Here is a 21,132-nt window from a genome sequence, read left to right as displayed (position 1 = left end):
ACGACACAATTTTGTCACAGTAAGAATATTGTGTTGTCACTTGCACCACGTGATATTATATATTTAAATACTAGATATTGTGCAATTTGAATGGAAGAATAGCTTTTAAACATCTATTGTATATCATTTTGAGTATAGATACGATTGTTCGATCCTAGAATCGACAGCTTTAGAAAATGATGCATATAAACGTATCTATAATCAACTGTATGAATCGACTGATATCGATTTAAGGATCAATCATTTCTTAACTTTATTTACAGTTATAACAGCACGTTCTGAGAATCTCTGCGTTATCGTTTGCGTCTGAAACTCGTGGACAATTCACGGATTCGACGTGGGACTTAAAGATGGCGCGCGATTACGGTGTCAGTCGCACGTTATGCGTGATTATTCTATGCATGAAAAAAATACGTGTAGTTTGACAGGTTTCACTTGCATCGAGGAACATATCACGGGAATCCAGGGAAAGTTTTCGAAGTCGAACGAAAAAAGAGCTTCGGATAATTGTTATGGAAACCGAAAGGCGATCAGACCTGTACGAGGAATGGAAGAGACGGGTAAATAGCGGTGGTTTGCCGCAAATGTTGCAATTCGTTTTCGAGCAGATGAAAATAACGACAGTAGAATAATTTTTCATGTATCGTTAAAAGGACAGGACGCTGACGTGTATTTTTATTAAATTAAGAATCGCTTACGCTGTTGTATTGTCTGTTGTCGGTTCGAGTTCATCAATATTAATTTTTGATGACTCATTCATAATAGGCTTACTCTAAATGACCTTATGTTTGCTTCCATTTAGCGGCGATTTAGTTATAGAAATTGTTGTACGTTATCGCAGGCATTTCTTGGTCCGCTTCCTCAAGGATTTCTCAGACTAGAGGAGCGCAATGCTCAGCAACAGCAGGAGGCAGCGGATCAACAGGCTGCCCTTGCGCTTCACCAGCTGCAAATGCAGAACATGCCGGCTATGCACGAACCTCATGTCGGTAGACTTAGTATAACAATTGTTCAGGTAATTCCGGGATTTTCATGTATACCGACGAGTGAGTTCAGTCTTACGCAGTAGCAATATATATATTTTGTAATAACAGTTTTGTTCATAATTTCAAAAAGATACTTCCTGCAGGCTAAACTAGTGAAAAACTACGGAATGACGAGAATGGACCCCTACGTAAGATTAAGAGTAGGTCATGCTGTGTACGAAACACACACATGTTCGAACGGAGCTAAAAACCCACATTGGAATAAAGTTATTCAATGGTGGGCGATTTGAATCATTTGTATTATTATTTATCTGTCTGTTAGATACTCTTTGCATCTGGCTTAATTTTTATTATTCAGCTATTTGCCACCAGGAGTCTCACACATATACGTAGAAATTTATGACGAGTGTTCTTTTGTAATGGACGAGTTGATTGCGTGGGGTCACATAGACATTCCATCACAGGTTATCCAAAAAGGGGAGACCCATGAAGACTGGTATATGCTTAGCGGAAAACAAGGAGACAATCAAGAGGGAATGATAAATTTAGTTTTTAGTTATACGGTAAAAATTGTTAACATTCGATCGACCAACGATTTTTTTCGTTATCATACCTTTCGTATAAATATTTGATACATTTTAATAGACCAAATGCCATCCATACATGAGTGCCCCTCCGGTTATGATGGTTTCTTCTTCGACAATGTTTGGTATGACACCGTATGCACCTGTAAACGTTTATACGGCACCACCTACAGCCGCAGTACCACCTGTTGCACCCAGTGCTCTGCCTGCTGCTGAAGTCGAATTGAAACAGGTAGAAATAATTTTCTGCTTTCTACGGCGCAACAATTTCTATAACTGTATGGTGTTCAGATTTCAGAGATGTTCCCAAATGTGGACAAAGAAGTAATTAAATCAGTCTATGATGCAAATAACGGGAAAAAGGATGTAACCATAAACTCATTACTCCAAATGTGTGAATAAGTCATTTTCTATTGCAAATCGCTATTTGATTCCAAAGGTCATATTTGTATTTTCTGCTATGCTGTATTTTATTTTAAAATGTAATATATATTTGCGGATTATTGCCATGCATTTTATGGTATTTAAACATTTAGTGATTTTAATATAAGTATATCTAGAGAACGAGATATTGGGCAGGGAAATATATTTTTTTAAAAATATTTCTTTTTATCTTGCAATATTTTCACTGATCCTCTTTTACACTTTTTCTTTGTTTTATATATATAAAACCATACGTGAGAAACTTTCATTTCCTAGATCGATACTAAAATTCCATATTCTTTAAGATCTCTGTTTTGGTTTATACATATGATTCATAAAAAATATATCATGTATATATATATAAGTATTTAACAACTACAAATTTTTATGTTTAGAATTATAAATGGAAAAACAATTATACTCCTACATGTTTAAGCAAAACCTATCGTTAAATGCTAAAATAAACTCGATATAATTTCGGTTAAAATACAATATTAACTAAAAATGGAATGATGACTATAGTTTCTGCTGTGCAGTTGCAAAAGGTATTTGTAATTTTTCTATCGAATGTACAATATATTAATAACAGATCTATATAGTGTTAAATGCTTTAATAAACTGTATAAGTTCTTTTTACCCTCACCTTACAGTAAGTAAAAGATTTTTTTAAACGATATATGCGTATATCACTCTAAATGAGATAAAAAGATCAGTCATTTTAAGCTTATACTAAAAATATTACTCCATTTATTATATTTATAATTACCCTTTATCCTTTACGAAATCCTTATACCAAGACAATATTTTGTACCATATAATAAAGTCTTTAATATATACTTACTGACAAAAATTGAAAAATAGAACAATTTTATGTAATTCAGTCAATATGTATTATCAAAAGTGACTTGAATATTATTTAAGAGTATGAGAAAAATATAACTTCACCAAGCAATGATAAGAATTATGTGAAGTGTACTATAATATATGTAAATAAAGACACATTGTCTTTTGTAACTTTTGTCAATAAGTATATCTAGTACATTACAAACTAACTCGACCATAAGTAGAAATATGTACTTTGCCAATGTGGCAAATATTTTGTCACTGGATCTGCTAAATATTTAGCCAAAGGCACTTTATCAGAAAGTGCTGTAAGGAGCGAATATATTTTGATACAACTATATTTATCATAAAAGGGAGATTTTAATATATAGAGGAGCACAGCAACCCTTCGTCTGAAGATTTCTTTCTCTTCTTCTTTGCTAAACGATATGTTTTTGGCTCCATTGTTTATTAACTTCAAGCTATAAAGGAAAATTTGGTTTTTGTAGAAATGAGCTATTCAGCTATGTTTAATTGTAATATATTGTAGTAAAATGGTTACCTGAGTAAATCAATGGCTAATGACAATAACCATGGGGGCCAATGTTTCTCTCCAGTAACGGATATACATCCCAAATGGAATAATGGTTTCAGAATATAAAGAGTCTATAAACGAAATGCAATCTATTAATGAACCTGTATTCTTTTTTCTATACAACATTTAAATTCATTCGAATGTAGCTACATTCTTACCTCAGCTAACATTAAATTTTTTTCAGATGCAGGAGACTTGTTTAAGTTGTCACTGTTATTTACATTGGAAGACAAAGGTTCCCATGAACGCATATGTGGCAAATTGGCACCTCTTATGCTCCTAATAACTTTGCCAGATCGTTTTAATGTAAATCCTTCCTTTACCTCCTCTACATCCGGCTCTTTTAACTTTTCTCTATTAAGCGGTTGTATCGGTGGATTTTTTGTTATTCGTTCTTTATATAAATGAACCAACAAGAGTCTTAACACTGTCCTGCCAAAGGATCGGTCGTAATAATCATCAGTCAGTAAATATCAGTTTCCAACTAGCTTAAATATCCTTACAAGCTTAAGTCTAAGTTCATAAACTTACTTAAATATTTGAATGGTAGTGATTATGAACCACCTGCCGCTAGAACCCCACAATTTCTTTGCAGAGATCTCAAAAAGTGCCTCCGTGTATTCCACCACTGTCAGCCAAATTTTTATTTTTGACTCGAATTGGGCAAATTTCAAATGTACCCGTTTTCCACTGTACATTAACAAGTCGTTGAAGAGAACGACTAAATTTGACAAGGAGTATAATAGCTCGGACACAAAGGTGGAATTGTTAAACTGACCTAGAGACAATTCAGTCGAAGAGAAATTAAGAATATCATTGTTATGTTAAAAAGAATCACTTTTTCTAACCAGCTGTGAAGTAAGGTAGAAATTGAACGGTATTTTCCACGTCGGATAATAATTGTGGATTTTCTATGACCCATTTCTTGTACGGTTCGATGATTTTCAATACGGAGGAATTTACAGTATCTAACACCATCTCGATTACTTAAAAAACAAATGGAAATTCTTTAATATCGACGAAGCGTAATTATCCTTGCAAGAACAGTGAGCAACCTGTATTCATTTTCTATCGATCAGAAAAAGAGTCGTTGGTTCATTACGACAGATCGTACAAAGGTCAATTTCATTATTTTGTTATTATATATAATAATGTCAGCGTAAATCCGGTCTTGACATTTAACTGTAATACACACGCATCTACACCGTCCAATGGAAAAGGGCTTTAATCAACATCATCTGGTACCATCTAGATGAGAATTTAAAAGAGGAATGACAAAATTTAAATACCTTATAGTGTTTAATCTAAAACAATATTCGTATTATTTAATGAATATGATGTACAATTAAACATATTAAGTTCGTCTTTGAAAACTTAATCTATATTGACGTATCTATAAGTCCAGCCTAGAGAGCCGGTAAAGAGAAAATTGAGTTATCGACATTTATCATTGTATGAGTTTCAACGTGAAATACGCTGTTTCTCATGATTTTCTATAGGTAGAAGTATGTTATTTTTACAGTAAGAATAACCCCAATATTTTAGAATTATCGTAGATTTTACCATACACGTTAAATGTTGATAAATTAGTATGCTACATTTCATATACGCCTCTCAACATTTCAAGTCTGAGCACGATTAGTGAAACACATCGCACACAAGATTCATTGTATATGTGTATGTATGTATACATACGTAACTTTGCCTATGATACACATCCAAGTATTGTATGCAAATATTACCTGATTAAACAGAGAATATATTTGCAAACTAAAAATGAATTACATTGTAAAATAAGAAGATACTTTTTTTAACTTTCCTGATTATTTAGAAAAATATTTGGAATCACCAAAAGCACAATTTTGAATACCTTTTCATTGCATTGACAGTTTATTTGATTTTAAATTTTCGGATCCGTTAAACCTACAGCAAATAGTTCGTTTGAATGAATATTCACTCTATATACGTGCGTATAATAAGATAATCAGACCAATAACATTCCGCAATATAAACGTCAAGCATTATATTACATTACAAATCTTCCGCATATTTTTTTAATTTTATTACCAGTAATTTTTTATTGCCTTTCTCTGAATCATGAATGGGTCTGAAATAATTTCGCAGCATGACGAACCAAAAATTAGCGATAAGGTGAATGCATCTGTTGTGAATGAAAACGGGGAAGCATGTGCCGAAAAGAAGAAAGAACACGAAGAGTATCAATATTTAAATTTAATTAATAAAATTCTGAAAGAAGGAGCAAAGAAATGCGATCGTACAGGCGTGGGCACTTTATCTGTTTTTGGTACTCAGATGCGATTTAGTTTACGAGAGAGTAAGAAAATATAGGCAGAAATTATTTATACTAATAATATCATATTATTTTGTACAATATATTAATTAATTTTATATAATATCATATTATTTTAACGCAATTAAATTAAGCAAATAAAATCTAACTAGAGTCATTTAATTGTATAAATATTATAGCATGTACTGCTGTTCGTTATGTATTTTATATTTTACCATAAGTTTAAGCTTCCCTCTAATGTAATAGGTGTAGCTTAGTTCACGGTCAAAGTTTTCTGTAAATATCTCAATGCTCCACAAGCGGTGCAGCTAGTTCCATCAAGGATTACGTAACGCAATGATGATAATGCCATTTACAATGAAATCTACTTATATTCCATTGTATTGTTTCGCAGTCAGAAAGCTTTTCATGTTGTTTTTTTATTATTTCTTAATCAAAGATCTGTAATTAATTATTTGTGCAATTAAGATATGTTCATTCGTATCACGACAAAGTATCCATCCATTTGTGTAATGATTATATCGTTATCAGAATAGTTGCTGTAAATAGACCGTTAAAGTTATTCCATTGGTAAGCGTTGAACCTGAACGTGGGCAGCATACATCTCTATCAGCGTGCCATTTGACCTCCAATAAAGCTAACTGCAGTCGATGCAAAATATTAAAACAATTTCTCCAAAAGTACATACGATAGCAAGTAAAACAAAATAAACAATTGTTCTAGATGTATTCCCATTGCTAACTACAAAACGAGTTTTCTGGAAGGGTGTAGTAGAAGAATTATTATGGTTTATTAAAGGGTCAACCAATGCCAAAGAATTATCAGAAAAAAACATTCATATTTGGGATGCAAATAGCTCGCGCGCATTCCTAGACTCATGTGGCTTCACAGATAGAGAAGAAGGAGATTTGGGACCAGTGTATGGGTTTCAATGGAGACACTTTGGCGCGAAGTATGAAGACATGCATACAGATTACAGCGGGCAAGGTGAAGCAATAATTTAACCTTGTTGAACTTCATTGTACAAATTTAATTATCTACAAATACACTGAAAGATTTATTTATACAGGAATTGATCAACTGAAAGAAGTCATAGATAAGATACAACATTCTCCCGATGACAGAAGAATCATAATGACAGCATGGAATCCGATTGATATTCCAAAAATGGCTCTACCCCCCTGCCATTGTCTGGTACAGTTTTATGTGTGCAATGGAGAATTATCATGTCAGCTTTATCAAAGAAGTGCAGATATGGGCCTTGGTGTACCATTTAATATTGCATCTTACTCTCTGTTAACTTACATGCTGGCACACGTTACAAACTTAAAGGTAAGAATGCGAAAACAAACAAAAAATAAGACATTCTGCGAACTTTCTAACAGAAATTATTCTGTCTTTTTATTTACTTTTAGCCAGGTGAATTTATACATACAATGGGTGACTGTCACGTATACCTTAATCATATTACCGCGCTTGAGGAACAAATCAAACGTGTGCCAAAACCATTTCCACGTTTAACGATCGTTAGAAACGTTGAAAGTATTGATGATTTCACAACGGACGATTTCGAACTGATGGATTATAAACCGCATGGAAAAATCTCTATGCCAATGGCCGTTTAGAAACCGGAACCAAAAAACGGATTATCGACACAAGCTTATAAATATGTACACTTTTTATCTAAAAAAATGTCATTATTAAGAAAATACATATTCAACTGACATTGAAATCGGTGTACGAATACATAATTTACGTAACATCATTCTTTTACCGTATCTATTTTATTTCCTAATAAAAATTGATTTCATTTTTTTTTTTTTTCTTTAATAAATTTGTATCTTACATATACATATGTGTGTACCATACATATACATACACACACACGTATATATACTTATTTATTTATATCAATTTCTTTCAGTACCAGTTTCGAAAGTGGTCCATACATGTCTGTTACAACTTTAACAAGTACAACTCATACTATGCGCGCTTTTTCACGCATCTCGTCGTAGAAACGAAAGAAGATTTTTTGACAGGATGTAACTGACAAGCATGGACGATAAAAGGCCTTATGTAAGCAACTTTCAGAATTTAACAAAATTACATTACTTCTATACAATATTTAAATCCAGTTAACTTCCTTAAATCATACGTATGTAAATACCTGTTGGAAATATTTTCTCGCGTTGCTATAGCGGAACAAAAAGAATCATTCCTACAATTTGAAAGCAGTATGTTTTAAATAAACATGTTACATTTCACTCACTTAATTTAAAATAACTGAAGGCGTTAAATCAGAAAAAAAGGGGAATTTAAGGAAAGTGTCTGGATATTAAAGGCTAGCACATCTTTACATCATTAGAGGATGAAGTACTTAACTGATGCAGTTGCTGAGTAACAGCCAAGGTACCACTTTCATTTACTGTAATAATTATCCAAATAACATCTAAAACATACAAAAAATTATTACTATTGTACAATGAAATTACAAGCATTGCAGCTAGTTTCATTAGGGTTCAAATAGTGTGTTAGCAGTATATTTTGTACTGTTGTGATTCACTGTTACAGAGAACACGATAATACATCAAATATTGGTATGTTATTTGACCCCTCGTGAAACCTGTTATAATAATTATGAAAATCTTATCAACTATAGTCGTGTGATACAAGACTATAAAAGCCTGAAATCTCCAAAGAGAAAGATCAACAAATTTACCTCCAAAGAAGGTTTCCGTAGATTTTACCATCATCCTCCATTTACTTTGAAATATACCACAATGCGGAGGACTCTGAAGGTCCACGCTCACTTCAGTTACTTCTTTTGGGCCCAGAGATGGTACTGATACTCTTGTACAGACTCCCATTTGTACACCTCCTATATACTGCAGGCAAACCTCCTCAGGCCAGGCTTCTGTGCCACTGTTCTGTATTTTCCATGATTTTCGAAAATTGGTAAGCGGTGGTACCGGTTCCCCTTCGCCAATAGTACTGTCACATATCAGTGTCATACAAGGAAATTTATTTTGTACCGGAGACTCAAAGTCAAAATAGCTACATATAGCGGCTTGAAGGTTCCTGTAATTGTATATAAGCTATTTGTATATGTACGCTTTATCAAGGAAACATCTTTAGTAAAAACTAGCAGTTCGTTAATAACAAATATTTATTGAAAACTTAAAAGTCATCGCTTTCTCCTACTACTACAGTGATAAGTTCGAGGAATAATTCGGTGATATATTATACGCTTCGATCTATCCTCAAATAAATCCATACTCAAGTCAGTCAGTCATTGCAAGTAATTGCACATCAAGCATACATAGTTTTCGTCATACGGAAACATTTAATTATATTGAATCGGACGAAACGTTGGATCTACGATCGTGAGCTGTCAGTAGGATAGATAGATAAGAGTCGACGAGACAATTCATAAACATGGCGACGGTAGGGTTAGGTCGCGCAAAACTGGATTTGACCAACGTAGAACGGGCACGCGGTAGTGTATCCTCACCAGTTATTCATATCTAGAAAGAACGCAGCGGTGGCTTCGTTCAGCTGGCTGCCGGCCAGCAGCTTCTGTAGCTGCTTCACCAGATCGTCCTTGTCGGTGGTGCCCAAACAGCTGAACTGGTGTAGCAAATGCTGGTCCAAGTCGTTGTCCACGTTCATGATGCGCTCTCACCTCTCGTTCAATAACCCATGTAACGCAACTGTCACGCACACACGGGACCCGTCAGACCCGATTCTCTGTTATCGTCTGATCTTTAACTGCAAATTTTAAATGTCATTCTACGTGACGTTCATCTGTGCGCAGTGGGTGCATGCATCCACACGGTACACTCTGCGCAAAGAGTGCAACAATCATGGGAAAAATAACTTCCGTACAGTCCCAAGTGGAACGTACAATTCACCTCTCGCAATTTTCCTCCCTTTACGCCACGGTATATCACCCTGACCTTGAACGTCGTCCACGTACTCCGGATTCTCCGAAGGATAAGCAAATACGCAAAACGGCCACGGATCTCTCGCGAAATCGACTCGTCCGTCCCTTTAAATGCGATTATACATAAGCGCAAGCCGGGTTGCATCTATCCAGGGACCCTACGATTTTTTTTATCAATTAACATACTGTATCTATCGATGCTATTTCATTTCAATACGAGATCGACTTCAAACTCTTTTCTTTTCAGCCTAGATGCTCGACACGCTACTCGAAATAATATTTGATGTCTCTGAAAAATTTTTATTTTATCAAATTATCCGTGATTCCTTTACCATCGATCGTTATAATATTTTTATACGTGTGATTATTCGCATTTTAATATCTGAAAATTAATTATCAATTTACTTTCTTACGGACTTTGGTACCTTCTATATTGTAATTATGACGCCAGTTACGAACGTGCGTCTCTCTAAGAATCTTGCTAAGGCTGCGAAAAAATTAACGAAATTTGAATTATACCATTTCCTCAACGAGGAAAACAATAAAGCTACGTGACAATATATTACAAGAATACAACCAATTAATTCGTCAAACGAAATTGGAAAACGGAGCAAGAACGTTTTCCGTTTGTAGAATTCTAGATTTCCTGCGCATGCGCAGAACGCTGTTACATTCGCTCAGAACTTTTCAGTACTCTATAATTTTCCTTGACAATCCACGTTGCCTCGAACTTGTATGCAATCTGTAAATATGACGTTCAAACGACTACTCGGTAAATTCATATTTATCGATGTGTACGAATAATATCAATCGATATAAATCGCTAGATAATTTGAAAAAATGTTCGCATCCGATACCTATTTGGAGCCACTTTCAAGTGTACGCACCTGATCACTGAAGTACCACTGCCGCCGCACTGCGCATGTCCGCGTATCCCCTCCACTGCGACAGGGGTTCGTCGATGCGCGCGCATCGCGCCGCGTAAGAGTTGAAATACGAAACAGGAGACAGTCGCGATCGGAAGTTGATCATGTAGATATTCTAAAATCGTTCAATCTCAAGGTGATTTCGCGTACAAGGTAGAGAGAATTGGAGTCTGTGTCGTACGGGGAACGAGCTCGCGATGAGACACGAGACATCATTGAATATCGCGCAGCCGTGATTACATTCGTTCGGTCGCGAGTTCACTTCCGCAAACTGAGGGGGCATTTTTTTTCCACAGAAAAGCGGCCACGGGCATCGATGAAACGTTCAAAATCATCGCATTGTTATTTCTCTGTTGATATCGAGGCTTCGTGATGAAAGTCGGGAGCCATTTCGCGATTAACTGCTCCGTCTTGACGATCGCGGATTAATCGCTTCGAGTGCGTCGAAATCGAGAGACTGGTAGAACCGAGGTGAGTGGAAATATTTATGTGCGGCAAATTTATTTTCATGCACACTCCGATATCTCGAAATATCCGTTCGATTTTTATATATAAAATGAAAACTGTACAACCGCCTCGAATCTTGAAAGAAATTTAGTATTCAACGAAATTTCATGCTTTTTTTAATTTACTCCATTTTCGATTCTTTTTTTCTAGACTCCCACCTTGGACGACTTTTAATTTCGCATTTTTATCATTTTCATTTGTTTCATGGCACTTAAATCTAAATGGTAGTCTTCAGTTTTCCCGAAAAGGTATTTTCTTTGTGTTTTTCTTTTTTCTGTTCACGGTTGTTTGTATTTTTATTATGCTTACTTGCGTTATTTTACGTTACAGGGATAATATTATATTTGTACGTTGATCGTAATCTCTGAGAACCATATTTTCGCACGATTTTAGGATCTACGATAGTTATGTGAACATTAAATAAACATTTGATATTTTAATACTCTTCTAACAGCATGATCGGGCCGTCCTCTGGCACCGGCGGAGTTCCGGAGCACGAAGTTTCGGACAATCAGTCCCGTGCTGGAAACAAACGAATTTTCGAGGACCTAGATATCGAGAGTTTTTGCGAAGAAGTTCAGAACAGTCGCAAACGGTACCAATACCAAGAGATCGAGGCCCCGATGGAAGTTATAGCTTCTAATCAAGTAATAAGCGACGCCACAGCCCTATTCTCACCATTATCCGCCCAGGAAGCTGGGGAGGAGTGTCCAGTAGCGCGACTGGAAGTCCTCCTCGTGGACGGTACTAATTGCACCTGGACAACTGTCTCAGAGCTGGAATCCCAACAGAATAATATTGAAGTTGCTGCTTCACCCTCCACATCTTCATCATCATCAGAACTCAAGCAGGAACAGGTGATACAGGAGATCCACGTAGAGGAAACCAGCTACCCCATTGGCTCTGAATATTGGGAACCGGTTGCCACAGTTGCATCCTCCAATATACAACACACCAAGACCGATGTACCTTCTGCTAGTCATCAGCAGCAACAGTTTGACGATCAAGAGACTGGAAACCTTTCTTGGCTGTTGGATTTCAAATTGGATCCCTTCATTGAGGTTGCAGATGAGAAGTCCACTGTGTCTTCACCAAAAGATACTTGCAATGGTGTGGAACTATTCAGAGAACTGTCAATCAATCCTTTATCTTTGTAATTGTGATCCTGAAGTTAATGTATGATTTGAAATCTTGTTAGAGGGTCATTTATATGTTACTACAACTTTTGCATAGACTTAGTAATGTATGGAATATGAATTTGTTGTAATTTCAAGCATAAAGGATTGACTCTGTGTTTGTACAATTATTAGTCATAGTAGCTTGGAGGAATTGTTGGTGTTTTTTATTTAGGAAACAAAACGAGGATAAATGGACGTTCTTATGGATCTGCCTATATCAACGATATCAAAAAAAGTTACAACGAGAATGGGTTATCACATCAAGAAATAAGTCAGAATTATTCTAGTCTCGATAACAGAAATTTTGCATCTTCTCGGTGTAACGGGCCGAAAAAACCACCTTTCACGTACACGGAACTCATTGAACACGCTCTTCGGGAAAGAGGAGAGCTTACAGTGTCCGCTATTTATCAATGGATCTCGTAAGTACTATGAAACTGCATCTAACAATCTGTGTACTGTAAATTCCAAAGCTTTAATGGTATTTATATAAATATCAGAAAGCGTCAAATTGGTCTTTGCAAATTAATACATAAGGGCTTGATTAATATTTTAGTCGCGTACGTACTATATAAATCTTAAAGCCAAAGAGGAAGAAATAGAATTACTTTTATTAATGGGATACCGTGGAGGGGTGAAAATGAGTTTCAGAAGCTCAATTATCTGTATTATCGTTTTTCATGAGCTCACGATCGAACAGGTGAAAGCACAGAACCAGTAAATTGCGCGTATTCGTGTTTGTGGAAGGGTGGGAGAGGGTTGTAACGAACAGGAGAGCTGGTACCAGCTGGTACCATCATATAGCGAGGGCAGCGGTGCCAAGGGGTACCATCTAAGAACGTGACCCTCCCCGACGTAAGCCATCCCGCATCGACGCGAGCCACGTTCCGGTAAATTCGTAGAAACTGGTTTCCTACATTTCCTACGGTTCGAAGAGCTATGTACTATGTATATATATACACACACGGAGTGGTCTAACGTAGAACGCTTAAAGTGAATCACTTCTAGAGAATGAATTCAACATTTGGATCAATAATATAATGTTCTTAATAAATATACTTAGGGTCCATTTCACCTCGTGCTAAAATTTGATTCTTGATTATTTATTAACATTATAATTGGTATTAAAGAATCGATTATTATTAGCAATAAATTGATATTTCAATCTAATTCATAATCTTAATATATCTATAATAATAATTATGTTAAAATATTTAATTTTCGAATTGAATGAAATCAAGTGTAATAAAAATTAATTGGAACTGCTACCTGTAGGATAAAATTCTTATTCTGTATGATCATCATGGTCATTAGACTAGGTAGAGATGTCCATTCAACACTTTAAGCTACAGGAGTTCCATTGAGTCCTTTGCCTTCGCTTGAAATCGAGGAATTCATTAGGGGGTGTTTAGCATGCCGTGACGTCGCCGCGAGCAGGTGAAGAAAATTGTACTCGCAAGGGGGTACACTAAAACGGATAAGGGATAGGAACTATTTAAACATCTGCCATTATGCAGTCGACTGAATTAGAATATTTCTATAATTTGTCGGTTTTAATATCTTGCCTATTCTCCGCCTTATTTGAAAAACAAATAAAATGTATTCGAATGTTTAGAGAACATTTCCCGTACTACAAAAGCAACGATGATCGTTGGAAAAACTCTGTTCGGCACAATCTCTCCATAAACCCCCACTTCAGGAAAGGATCAAAAGCGCCACATGGAGCTGGGCATCTATGGGCAATCGCGAACCGTTCTGCGGATTCAAGACCTAGACAAACTATTAATACTTCCTCCACAAATTCTTCCATAAAGCAAATTTGCAAGAACGCAATTGAAGCGGAAAATCTTAGACAAAATATCAGGTGATACCTGCAGTATATAGTTATCCTAGAATCGCTATTGGAATATCTTACTAATAGAATTGTTTATAGTCAAATGAGCCCAATAGATGAAGTGGAAGCAGCGACTGCCAGCATCACGCAACAGTCCACAGAAGAAGAGACTGAGAGTATAGTAAATTCTGTAACACTGGAGCACTGTGCTGAAGAAATCCTCAGTGGTATCAAGAAAGAAGTAGAAGTGCAATATCTTGTCCCCATGATGGTATCTAACAGCGAACATGAGACAACCCAATCCGACCAACAGACGCAAGAATTCCGTTATCCTGTGAAAGAGAGCGGTAATCGTATTATTGAAATAAAAATTGCAAATGTTTAATTAAGCTATCGTTTAAGTTAAGCTTTTTGAGAATACCCAATATCCTTGCGGGAGAATTGTACGCGTATGATGATGCTGTATGATTCATTATGATTCTTCTTTAAGGACACGATGTATCGTCTTATCGTCACTTTGCATCATTGAACTCTGAAAACTTCGAATCTCTAATTTAAGTCAACCATTAACTAACACAGCATATATCTTTGTAGATTTTCTTAATCCAGTATCGAAAGAAGTAGTTGCGGAAGAATGTGGACTTATAAGCGAGGGCTATTTAGTCACAGACCTGAACCCAACTACTTTGGGTGTGAACATGATCGAACCAGAGATCATAACGCCTGAAAATCTATTCGGCGAGGAATTAAGCTTTCAATTCTACGAATTGTCGTCTCCATCACAGATTCAATCTGCCTGACACACAGAGAAAAACAGATTGCGATTAATTGTTATTGACGACCTGCATGTGCAGAACGTTCAAGATTGCGATCAAGCAGAAAACGTAGAGAACGTTCGCAGTATTATTGATGAAAAGGAATTTCAGGAATCGATGGTCAAGAGCTGATTTTTTCCCAAATAATGGTACAATGAGATTTATATTATATAAAGACCGGGAAGGAATACTGTCATAAAAATTCTATCCAAGTTTCACGAATTTTAAGTGTGAACAAATCTAAATGTGACGCGGCATATTATTGCCTCAATTGTGCCTAAATATATGTGTCTTATTACGAGTCATTTAATACTACACAATTAGTATAGTTTTCTTTTAGCCCTTGCAGAATAATATGTAACGTTTTTTGTATTAGTAAAAGAAAATACAATATTTACTACGAGCTGTAAATATCATTATTCCTTTTAAATTCCAACATTACTTTGAAATTTTTATACATTAAGAATATGATATTTAACCAGCGATAGATGTTTGTAAATCGTTCATTTTGCTATGTAGAAATTATTTTACAATACAGTATGTTTTCATCAAAACTTTAATTCGTAAATTTCTTATTTTTTAGGTTCTGCATCATCGTCGTCATCAGAATCAACTTCTTCTTCCATATGTTGCTTAGATAACCTTTCTGCTAGTTTCTTTTGCCTTTCTAAGAGCTTTGCCTTCTTAAGTTCCTTCCTCTTCTTCTTCTCATCCTTTTCTACCACACTCAATGCTTCTTGAAGCTTCTCCTTGGTTACAGCACCTTCAGCAATCAAGCTACGTCTGATTTCCTCGATCTTACGTTCTTTATCCAACTTAGCCGCCAATTCTTTTTCTTTTTTCTGAGCAATCTTCATTTGTACATCATCTATCAATTTTTTCATACCAGCCATTTTAGCAGCTATTTGCCTTTCCCTGCAAATACAAATAAATATTTAAGCATCCAGCACTAGTAACATATGATTTACTATTTGCTATACCTAGCCATAATCGCCTCTTCGTTTCTTTTCTTTTCTTCTTGAATCTTCTTGAATCTATCTTGAATATCCAACGAATATAACACTCTTTCATACTCCTTCGCATCTTCTACTTCTTCTGGAGTGGGCCATGCCAATCCTGCGGGCACCCCTAACGCGTTCATCCCATATCTACCTAATATTCGTCTTTTATATCTAACCGTGTTGTGATACCACTCTTTAGGTTCATCATAAGGATTCTGGCCGAACAATACATTCCTGTGTGCCTTCGTGAGACCTGATTTGTTTCTCTTTCTTTCTAGTTCTAAGGTGTTTACTGTCTCGTCTAAGTAAACAGGTTCTTCTTCAGCCGTTTCGAGAATATCATCGGCTTTGCCCGTACTGTAACATCTCACAGCAATCTTTTTATACCTTAATCTTAGCGATACATTCTGCAGTATTTCTTTCAAAGCCATTTTCTACGATCCTCTTATATTTACACTGCTCCTTTATTGTATTCCCTGTATAGACAGATATATAATACAATATTAGTATCAAAACATTAGGCTAGTTAATGTACTATTACGTACTATATCTTTTAAAATGTAAAACGTTTCTTCGACTTATTCGAATTAATAAGCCATTTCCGTGATGTGATTAACCAAGTTACCAAATTACGTTTCTTGTTCCACTCATTAAATGTACTTTGCGATTTGGCTGTTGATCGTGAACAGTAAACAAGGTTACATTCGCCATCGATGTGAAGAAGTTGGGTTACGATGCGAGAACAGTGTTAACGTGCGAAGTGAATCGTGTTAGTGCTATGAATCCAACTTTATAATCTTGATGCTTTTACAAACTTTGAACGATTCAATTTTTTGGAATGTTATAAATGATATCCATATTTTAGAGTACTATAAACAAGAAAAATCAGCGACATATGTACGTTACAATAAATTAAAATAATTTGATGTGAAATGGGCCGGCTAGCAGAGGTATGATGTTCAATAAAAAATTATATTATGCATAGAAGGTATAAATTAAATTATAATTTCATCTCACACGCAGGTACCTGGTGCACAGTCATCCGACCAAAACAAAACTTTCGTGTTCATGAACGAAGGTTACACGCTAGGAAATTCTTTGGTTGCTGTAATCTCACAGAAGTGTGTAACGTTAATTATACCAATAATCATAACAATACATTTCGAATCATTAATTATTAACTGTACTTTTGCAGTCCTGATGTTGAGTTCTGTGCTTGCTTCGTCAATCACCCAGCCGAAGGGAATATCTACTTGAGGATCCAAGCGAAGAGAGGAAAAGCTATAGACATATTGAGGAAAGGATTGCAAGACTTTGAACGAATCTGTGATCATACTTTAGAGACATTCAATAATGCGTACGAGCAATTCAAGGCTTCCAAGGATGTGCCCGCAGATGGTACATAACTTTATTAAATCGAAAATATAAAATAAATCTTATCAATGTTTTGTTTCAATTCATTATATGTATATAGTATGCGAGGATGGATGAGAGAGGAATGCAAGAGAGTAACTACAACTAGGTAGATTTTGCATGGAGATTTTATTGTTTAAACAACCTCAGCAGGTCTCTGCCCTCCCATGACTTTATGGTTCTTAGATAAGTAATCCGCGAACTCTTGATACGGTGCTTTTCTCAATGCTTGATCGTGCCAGAGATCTGGTGTTAGATACGCATAGGTTTTAGCGATAGCTGCATAGGTAGCCTTGGCAAAATTGCCAAGGGTACACGTGGATCCCCTAGCCGAGGTGTAGCAATCCTCGATACCAGCCATCTGTAGCAACTTCTTGGGCACAGGCGCGGAAACGATACCTGTACCTCTCGGTGCAGGTATCAGACGCACCTGAACTGAACCACACTTGCCAGTGACTTTACAGGGTACCGTATGAGGATCACCGATCTTGTTTCCCCAATAACCACGGCGTACTGGCACGACCGAAAGCTTGGCCAGGATGATAGCACCGCGGATGGCAGTAGCTACTTCCTTGGAGCATTTTACTCCTAACCCAATGTGGCCCTTGTAATCTCCAATAGCTACGAAAGCCTGTGGAATGAAAACATTATTTGAATTATACCTCTTATGGTAATATTTTAAACCCTTTAATTACAAAGAAAAACATTGGAATAAGTATCATATCTTATCGAATGCTACCTTGAAACGAGTACGTTGACCGGCTCTAGTCTGTTTCTGTACAGGCATGATTTTCAACACCTCGTCCTTCAATTCGACTCCAAGAAACTTGTCAATGATTTCATACTCCTTGATCGGCAGGGAGAAGAGGTAGATATGCTCCAAGGATTCGATCTTTCCATCTCTGACAAGACGTCCGAGCTTGGTCACTGGAATCCATTCCTTGCTATCTTCTTTCCCACGTCCACGGCCACGACCTCGTCCTCTGCCACCGCGGCCTCTACCCCTTGGTCCTCCGCGGTCACCACCGCCACGAGAACCAAATCCTCCACGAAAACCTCCACGCGCGGCTGGAGCAGTGTCCGCCATTCTTTGGTAATTAACAGAAATGGAATTCATCGGTTATCGAGTAGAAAGGAATAAATAATTAAATGTTCAAAACGTAAAATACTACATCGTCATTTCGCAGTTTAATAACTAGTAATTACGTTTACCATTTTGCCAAAATAAACGTTAACGCTTGTTGCAGTGCAAAATGCAGTGCTAACCCAACAACACGTGACTCTGATGAATATTAAATATCTCTTAACGAAGGTAAAAATTTGCCTTTTATAATAATTATTGGAGTTGTAGAATCTTTTGTATTTATAAAATTGTGCAATAGTCGCATTTTGTTATGGATATTATAGAAATATCTTGAAAGCGTTCCGCAGTGTACTTACGTTAAATCTTTCCTCTGATTACGGTTGCGGAAGGAAGATCAATCGAGCCTCTCGAGTCGTTCAGTTAGATAGCTCGATATATCTCGATGTGGACGTCACATCCGCTACTTAAATTCGCATTCCAATAAAATACGGGGCAGTTCATTTTTATTCCATTTATCCTTTAATATACTCTTTTATTCTTCATCGTTCGCTTTTAATTAGTTAAAATAGATTTTCTGTATTCGGAGGAAATAGTATTACGTAAAGTGAGTCATGAATTCTGTCGTTGTGCTTTACATCACGTATGCAATATCTACAGACAAAATGATTGAATAAGAAGAGCGATTTTCATGTCCAGAACTCTGTTTTATCACAATTTTCCTTGGTAATCAAACGTAAGTGAACTGAATCGTATATATTATTGCAGAATATGTAACAATTCTCAGTAACTATCATACTTATACGAAACAAATTCTTAAACAATTATCAGCTACCTAACCCACAAGATATAATTTAATTGGAAAGCGAATAAAGTATGAGGATCGAAGGAAAAATTGAAATTTTTATTTATAACATCGTTATATCCTCACATTAATTAATTAATTGTTAATTATGGTTGTAGAACCGGTAGGATGCCACCTATGGATCTTGAAATCTCATGTCGAGTTTGAACCAGACTTCATCCGAGGAAGCCGTTCTATTAACACGCGGTTATAAATTTCTGAAAAAGCTGGGTGAAGGTGCTTATGCGAAGGTTAATTAACCACCTTATAAATTATGTATTGAAGTTACAAAATGATGCGATGAAAGAGTATATCGAAAATGACGACTAGCTTCAAACACTTTTTAAGCTCAGTCGTTTCCTGGCAAGGCGGAAAATTTTTCTTTTACGTTCCTTCATTTAATGTGAAATTCTTATATCCACTTTGTAATAATTGCAGGTATATCTGGCGGAATATAAACCGGAATCAGACCCAGAAAAGAATAATACACTGGCGTGTAAGGTGATAGACACTGCGATAGCGCCGAAAGATTTCGTTCGGAAGTTCCTGCCAAGGGAACTCGATATTTTAGTGAAATTAAACCACCCCCACGTGGTGCATGTACATAGCATTTTTCAAAGACGAGCTAAATATTTCATATTCATGCGTTACGCCGAGAACGGCGACCTCCTTGAGTTCATCCTGAAAAATGGCTCGGTTGGTGAAGGCCAAGCGCGCATATGGTTCCGACAACTTGCACTTGGTATCAGAGATAAAATGAGATTGTATTAATTGCAGTTTCTCGTACTGACAATACAATTTTGTTTCAGGTTTGCAATATTTACACGAGATGGAGATAGCTCACAGAGATATGAAATGCGAGAATGTTCTTTTAACGTCGAATCTTAACGTGAAACTGGCCGACTTCGGTTTCGCTCGTTACGTGATAGACAGTCGAGGTAAACGTGTTCTAAGCGATACTTATTGCGGTTCCCTGTCCTACGCTGCTCCAGAAATCCTTCGTGCCACTCCGTACAACCCCAAGATCGCTGACCTCTGGTCCCTCGGAGTCATTCTCTATATTTTACTGAACAAATCCATGCCCTTCGACGATACTGATATAAAGCACCTGTACGAGCAGCAAACGAGCCGCAGATGGAGGTTTCGCAGCATGGTCGCGGATACATTGAGCACGCAAGTGAAGATGGTTGTCACTCGTCTTTTAGAGCCTGACGTCTCTAAACGTTGGAAGTTGGAACAAATTATCAACAGCGAATGGATTGCTATGGACCCTCGGCTTCTGGTACTTACGCCTGCAGAACAGACCGCTCTCAATAGTGCCATACAGGAGAGAAAGAAAATGGAGGAAAAATTCTCTAGGAAAGATCCTGTAAGGACTCAATTTATGAGTTGAACGATTAAGTGGAAAAAGAATACCATTTAAAAATATCAGTAGTATAGCACTATCTGTAATACTTTGGTACCAATGCATCACTTAATTGTTTAATGAAGGAAATAATAGATTCCCTTCCTTGGGTTTGTTTCCCAGAAACTGTTTAAGGTGGAAGAGAAGAAAAAGGCAACGCCAGTTGAAGAGGTCACCGTAATTAAGAAAGCTGCGAGAGTTTGTATTCTAATTTGATCGAGTATTGTTCTTTGAAAAGATATTTATATTCTATTCTTTCCATTTCCCAGGTAGCAATGTCATCTGTCGCGGCTGGACCTTTATTCAAACCGACTTAATAAGTACGAAACAAGTGGAAGTTGTCGCATAATAATTTAAGAGACTACGTGGTTGTGGTTGGAATGATTTTTCTAGAGTTTTATACGTTTTTTGGAAGTTCCATTTTATTACATTCCACCAGAATTATGTATACCATTTATTACATA

The 21,132-nt window shown here is 36.4% G+C and overlaps 8 protein-coding genes across 12 annotated transcripts; 4 read left to right on the top strand and 4 right to left on the bottom strand.

Annotated features, from left to right (window-relative positions):
* The first annotated feature begins 363 nt into the window (after window positions 1–363).
* LOC143426777 (toll-interacting protein) lies at window positions 364–2,083 on the top strand. The gene is made up of 6 exons (XM_076900411.1): window positions 364–560; window positions 842–1,015; window positions 1,130–1,263; window positions 1,345–1,549; window positions 1,632–1,802; window positions 1,862–2,083. Exons 1-6 carry the CDS (start codon window positions 513–515, stop codon window positions 1,970–1,972), a joined length of 843 nt encoding a protein of 280 aa, XP_076756526.1. The 5' UTR covers window positions 364–512; the 3' UTR covers window positions 1,973–2,083.
* A 534-nt stretch (window positions 2,084–2,617) lies between these two features.
* Window positions 2,618–4,514, bottom strand: Pex16 (peroxisomal biogenesis factor 16). The gene is made up of 5 exons (XM_076900410.1): window positions 4,259–4,514; window positions 3,942–4,188; window positions 3,569–3,842; window positions 3,378–3,481; window positions 2,618–3,297 (listed from the first exon to the last, which is right to left on the bottom strand). The coding sequence occupies exons 1-5, from the start codon at window positions 4,386–4,388 to the stop codon at window positions 3,042–3,044; spliced, it is 1,011 nt and encodes a 336-aa protein (XP_076756525.1). The 5' UTR covers window positions 4,389–4,514; the 3' UTR covers window positions 2,618–3,041.
* A 993-nt stretch (window positions 4,515–5,507) lies between these two features.
* Ts (Thymidylate synthase) lies at window positions 5,508–7,545 on the top strand. Its single transcript, XM_076901170.1, has 4 exons — window positions 5,508–5,745; window positions 6,445–6,708; window positions 6,791–7,053; window positions 7,137–7,545. The coding sequence occupies exons 1-4, from the start codon at window positions 5,508–5,510 to the stop codon at window positions 7,344–7,346; spliced, it is 975 nt and encodes a 324-aa protein (XP_076757285.1). The 3' UTR covers window positions 7,347–7,545.
* On the bottom strand, window positions 6,737–9,531 carry LOC143427697 (protein ILRUN). Its single transcript, XM_076902038.1, has 3 exons — window positions 9,233–9,531; window positions 8,441–8,799; window positions 6,737–8,170 (listed from the first exon to the last, which is right to left on the bottom strand). Exons 1-3 carry the CDS (start codon window positions 9,388–9,390, stop codon window positions 8,064–8,066), a joined length of 624 nt encoding a protein of 207 aa, XP_076758153.1. The 5' UTR covers window positions 9,391–9,531; the 3' UTR covers window positions 6,737–8,063.
* Window positions 9,532–10,558: 1,027 nt separating this feature from the next.
* On the top strand, window positions 10,559–15,282 carry LOC143427691 (uncharacterized). 3 transcript variants are annotated; one of them, XM_076902031.1, is made up of 8 exons: window positions 10,559–10,743; window positions 10,887–11,061; window positions 11,552–11,841; window positions 11,938–12,207; window positions 12,448–12,697; window positions 13,891–14,139; window positions 14,209–14,456; window positions 14,704–15,282. In XM_076902031.1, exons 3-8 carry the CDS (start codon window positions 11,553–11,555, stop codon window positions 14,907–14,909), a joined length of 1,512 nt encoding a protein of 503 aa, XP_076758146.1. In that variant the 5' UTR covers window positions 10,559–10,743; window positions 10,887–11,061; window position 11,552; the 3' UTR covers window positions 14,910–15,282. The 3 variants fall into 3 exon arrangements, with proteins under 3 accessions (XP_076758146.1, XP_076758144.1, XP_076758145.1); XM_076902029.1 differs by having other exon boundaries at window positions 11,552–12,207; window positions 14,704–15,281; XM_076902030.1 differs by lacking the exons at window positions 10,559–10,743; window positions 10,887–11,061 and adding an exon at window positions 11,267–11,345 and having other exon boundaries at window positions 11,552–12,207; window positions 14,704–15,281.
* Window positions 15,283–15,317: 35 nt separating this feature from the next.
* Window positions 15,318–16,623, bottom strand: Crif (growth arrest and DNA damage-inducible proteins-interacting protein CRIF). The gene is made up of 3 exons (XM_076902037.1): window positions 16,471–16,623; window positions 15,905–16,401; window positions 15,318–15,839 (listed from the first exon to the last, which is right to left on the bottom strand). Exons 2-3 carry the CDS (start codon window positions 16,354–16,356, stop codon window positions 15,497–15,499), a joined length of 795 nt encoding a protein of 264 aa, XP_076758152.1. The 5' UTR covers window positions 16,357–16,401; window positions 16,471–16,623; the 3' UTR covers window positions 15,318–15,496.
* Window positions 16,624–16,654: 31 nt separating this feature from the next.
* LOC143427698 (DNA-directed RNA polymerases I and III subunit RPAC2-like) lies at window positions 16,655–20,621 on the top strand. 3 transcript variants are annotated; one of them, XM_076902040.1, is made up of 5 exons: window positions 16,655–16,875; window positions 16,949–17,046; window positions 17,121–17,323; window positions 19,383–19,514; window positions 19,702–19,836. In XM_076902040.1, the coding sequence occupies exons 1-4, from the start codon at window positions 16,858–16,860 to the stop codon at window positions 19,475–19,477; spliced, it is 414 nt and encodes a 137-aa protein (XP_076758155.1). In that variant the 5' UTR covers window positions 16,655–16,857; the 3' UTR covers window positions 19,478–19,514; window positions 19,702–19,836. The 3 variants fall into 3 exon arrangements, with proteins under 3 accessions (XP_076758155.1, XP_076758156.1, XP_076758154.1); XM_076902039.1 differs by lacking the exons at window positions 16,655–16,875; window positions 16,949–17,046; window positions 17,121–17,323 and adding exons at window positions 19,053–19,155; window positions 20,073–20,201; window positions 20,384–20,621 and having other exon boundaries at window positions 19,702–20,005; XM_076902041.1 differs by lacking the exons at window positions 19,383–19,514; window positions 19,702–19,836 and adding an exon at window positions 17,400–17,505.
* Window positions 17,449–18,835, bottom strand: Rps2 (ribosomal protein S2). The gene is made up of 3 exons (XM_076902036.1): window positions 18,779–18,835; window positions 18,078–18,426; window positions 17,449–17,969 (listed from the first exon to the last, which is right to left on the bottom strand). The coding sequence occupies exons 2-3, from the start codon at window positions 18,423–18,425 to the stop codon at window positions 17,475–17,477; spliced, it is 843 nt and encodes a 280-aa protein (XP_076758151.1). The 5' UTR covers window position 18,426; window positions 18,779–18,835; the 3' UTR covers window positions 17,449–17,474.
* Window positions 20,622–21,132: the final 511 nt, after the last annotated feature.

The sequence above is a fragment of the Xylocopa sonorina genome, chromosome 9 (genome assembly GCF_050948175.1).
Source record: "Xylocopa sonorina isolate GNS202 chromosome 9, iyXylSono1_principal, whole genome shotgun sequence".
Taxonomy (NCBI): domain Eukaryota; kingdom Metazoa; phylum Arthropoda; class Insecta; order Hymenoptera; family Apidae; genus Xylocopa; species Xylocopa sonorina.
This window is presented reverse-complemented; position numbering and strand designations above follow the sequence as displayed.

What these genes read in the sequence shown, in the direction of transcription:
- LOC143427697 (XM_076902038.1), bottom strand. Translation starts at nt 9,390, where the DNA reads ATGAACGTGGACAACGACTTGGACCAGCATTTGCTACACCAGTTCAGC. An exon ending in TTTCTAGATATGAATAACTG is followed by an intron (nt 8,800 to 9,232) that starts GTGAGGATACAC and finishes ATACAATTACAG; the next exon opens with GAACCTTCAAGCCGCTATAT. An exon ending in TACGGAAACCTTCTTTGGAG is followed by an intron (nt 8,171 to 8,440) that starts GTAAATTTGTTG and finishes TGTATGTTTTAG; the next exon opens with ATGTTATTTGGATAATTATT.
- LOC143427698 (XM_076902039.1), top strand. Translation starts at nt 19,419, where the DNA reads ATGTCGAGTTTGAACCAGACTTCATCCGAGGAAGCCGTTCTATTAACA. An exon ending in GTGAAGGTGCTTATGCGAAG is followed by an intron (nt 19,515 to 19,701) that starts GTTAATTAACCA and finishes TAATAATTGCAG; the next exon opens with GTATATCTGGCGGAATATAA. An exon ending in GTTCCGACAACTTGCACTTG is followed by an intron (nt 20,006 to 20,072) that starts GTATCAGAGATA and finishes ATTTTGTTTCAG; the next exon opens with GTTTGCAATATTTACACGAG.
- LOC143427691 (XM_076902029.1), top strand. Translation starts at nt 11,553, where the DNA reads ATGATCGGGCCGTCCTCTGGCACCGGCGGAGTTCCGGAGCACGAAGTT. An exon ending in AATCTTAGACAAAATATCAG is followed by an intron (nt 14,140 to 14,208) that starts GTGATACCTGCA and finishes AATTGTTTATAG; the next exon opens with TCAAATGAGCCCAATAGATG. An exon ending in TTATCCTGTGAAAGAGAGCG is followed by an intron (nt 14,457 to 14,703) that starts GTAATCGTATTA and finishes ATATCTTTGTAG; the next exon opens with ATTTTCTTAATCCAGTATCG.
- LOC143426777 (XM_076900411.1), top strand. Translation starts at nt 513, where the DNA reads ATGGAAACCGAAAGGCGATCAGACCTGTACGAGGAATGGAAGAGACGG. An exon ending in TGGAATAAAGTTATTCAATG is followed by an intron (nt 1,264 to 1,344) that starts GTGGGCGATTTG and finishes TTTATTATTCAG; the next exon opens with CTATTTGCCACCAGGAGTCT. An exon ending in ATTTAGTTTTTAGTTATACG is followed by an intron (nt 1,550 to 1,631) that starts GTAAAAATTGTT and finishes ACATTTTAATAG; the next exon opens with ACCAAATGCCATCCATACAT.
- Rps2 (XM_076902036.1), bottom strand. Translation starts at nt 18,425, where the DNA reads ATGGCGGACACTGCTCCAGCCGCGCGTGGAGGTTTTCGTGGAGGATTT. An exon ending in GTCAACGTACTCGTTTCAAG is followed by an intron (nt 17,970 to 18,077) that starts GTAGCATTCGAT and finishes TTCATTCCACAG; the next exon opens with GCTTTCGTAGCTATTGGAGA.
- Crif (XM_076902037.1), bottom strand. Translation starts at nt 16,356, where the DNA reads ATGGCTTTGAAAGAAATACTGCAGAATGTATCGCTAAGATTAAGGTAT. An exon ending in GAAGAGGCGATTATGGCTAG is followed by an intron (nt 15,840 to 15,904) that starts GTATAGCAAATA and finishes TTGTATTTGCAG; the next exon opens with GGAAAGGCAAATAGCTGCTA.
- Ts (XM_076901170.1), top strand. Translation starts at nt 5,508, where the DNA reads ATGAATGGGTCTGAAATAATTTCGCAGCATGACGAACCAAAAATTAGC. An exon ending in GCGATTTAGTTTACGAGAGA is followed by an intron (nt 5,746 to 6,444) that starts GTAAGAAAATAT and finishes CAATTGTTCTAG; the next exon opens with ATGTATTCCCATTGCTAACT. An exon ending in TACAGATTACAGCGGGCAAG is followed by an intron (nt 6,709 to 6,790) that starts GTGAAGCAATAA and finishes TTATTTATACAG; the next exon opens with GAATTGATCAACTGAAAGAA.
- Pex16 (XM_076900410.1), bottom strand. Translation starts at nt 4,388, where the DNA reads ATGGTGTTAGATACTGTAAATTCCTCCGTATTGAAAATCATCGAACCG. An exon ending in TCTACCTTACTTCACAGCTG is followed by an intron (nt 4,189 to 4,258) that starts GTTAGAAAAAGT and finishes AATTGTCTCTAG; the next exon opens with GTCAGTTTAACAATTCCACC. An exon ending in ACTACCATTCAAATATTTAA is followed by an intron (nt 3,843 to 3,941) that starts GTAAGTTTATGA and finishes ATCCTTTGGCAG; the next exon opens with GACAGTGTTAAGACTCTTGT.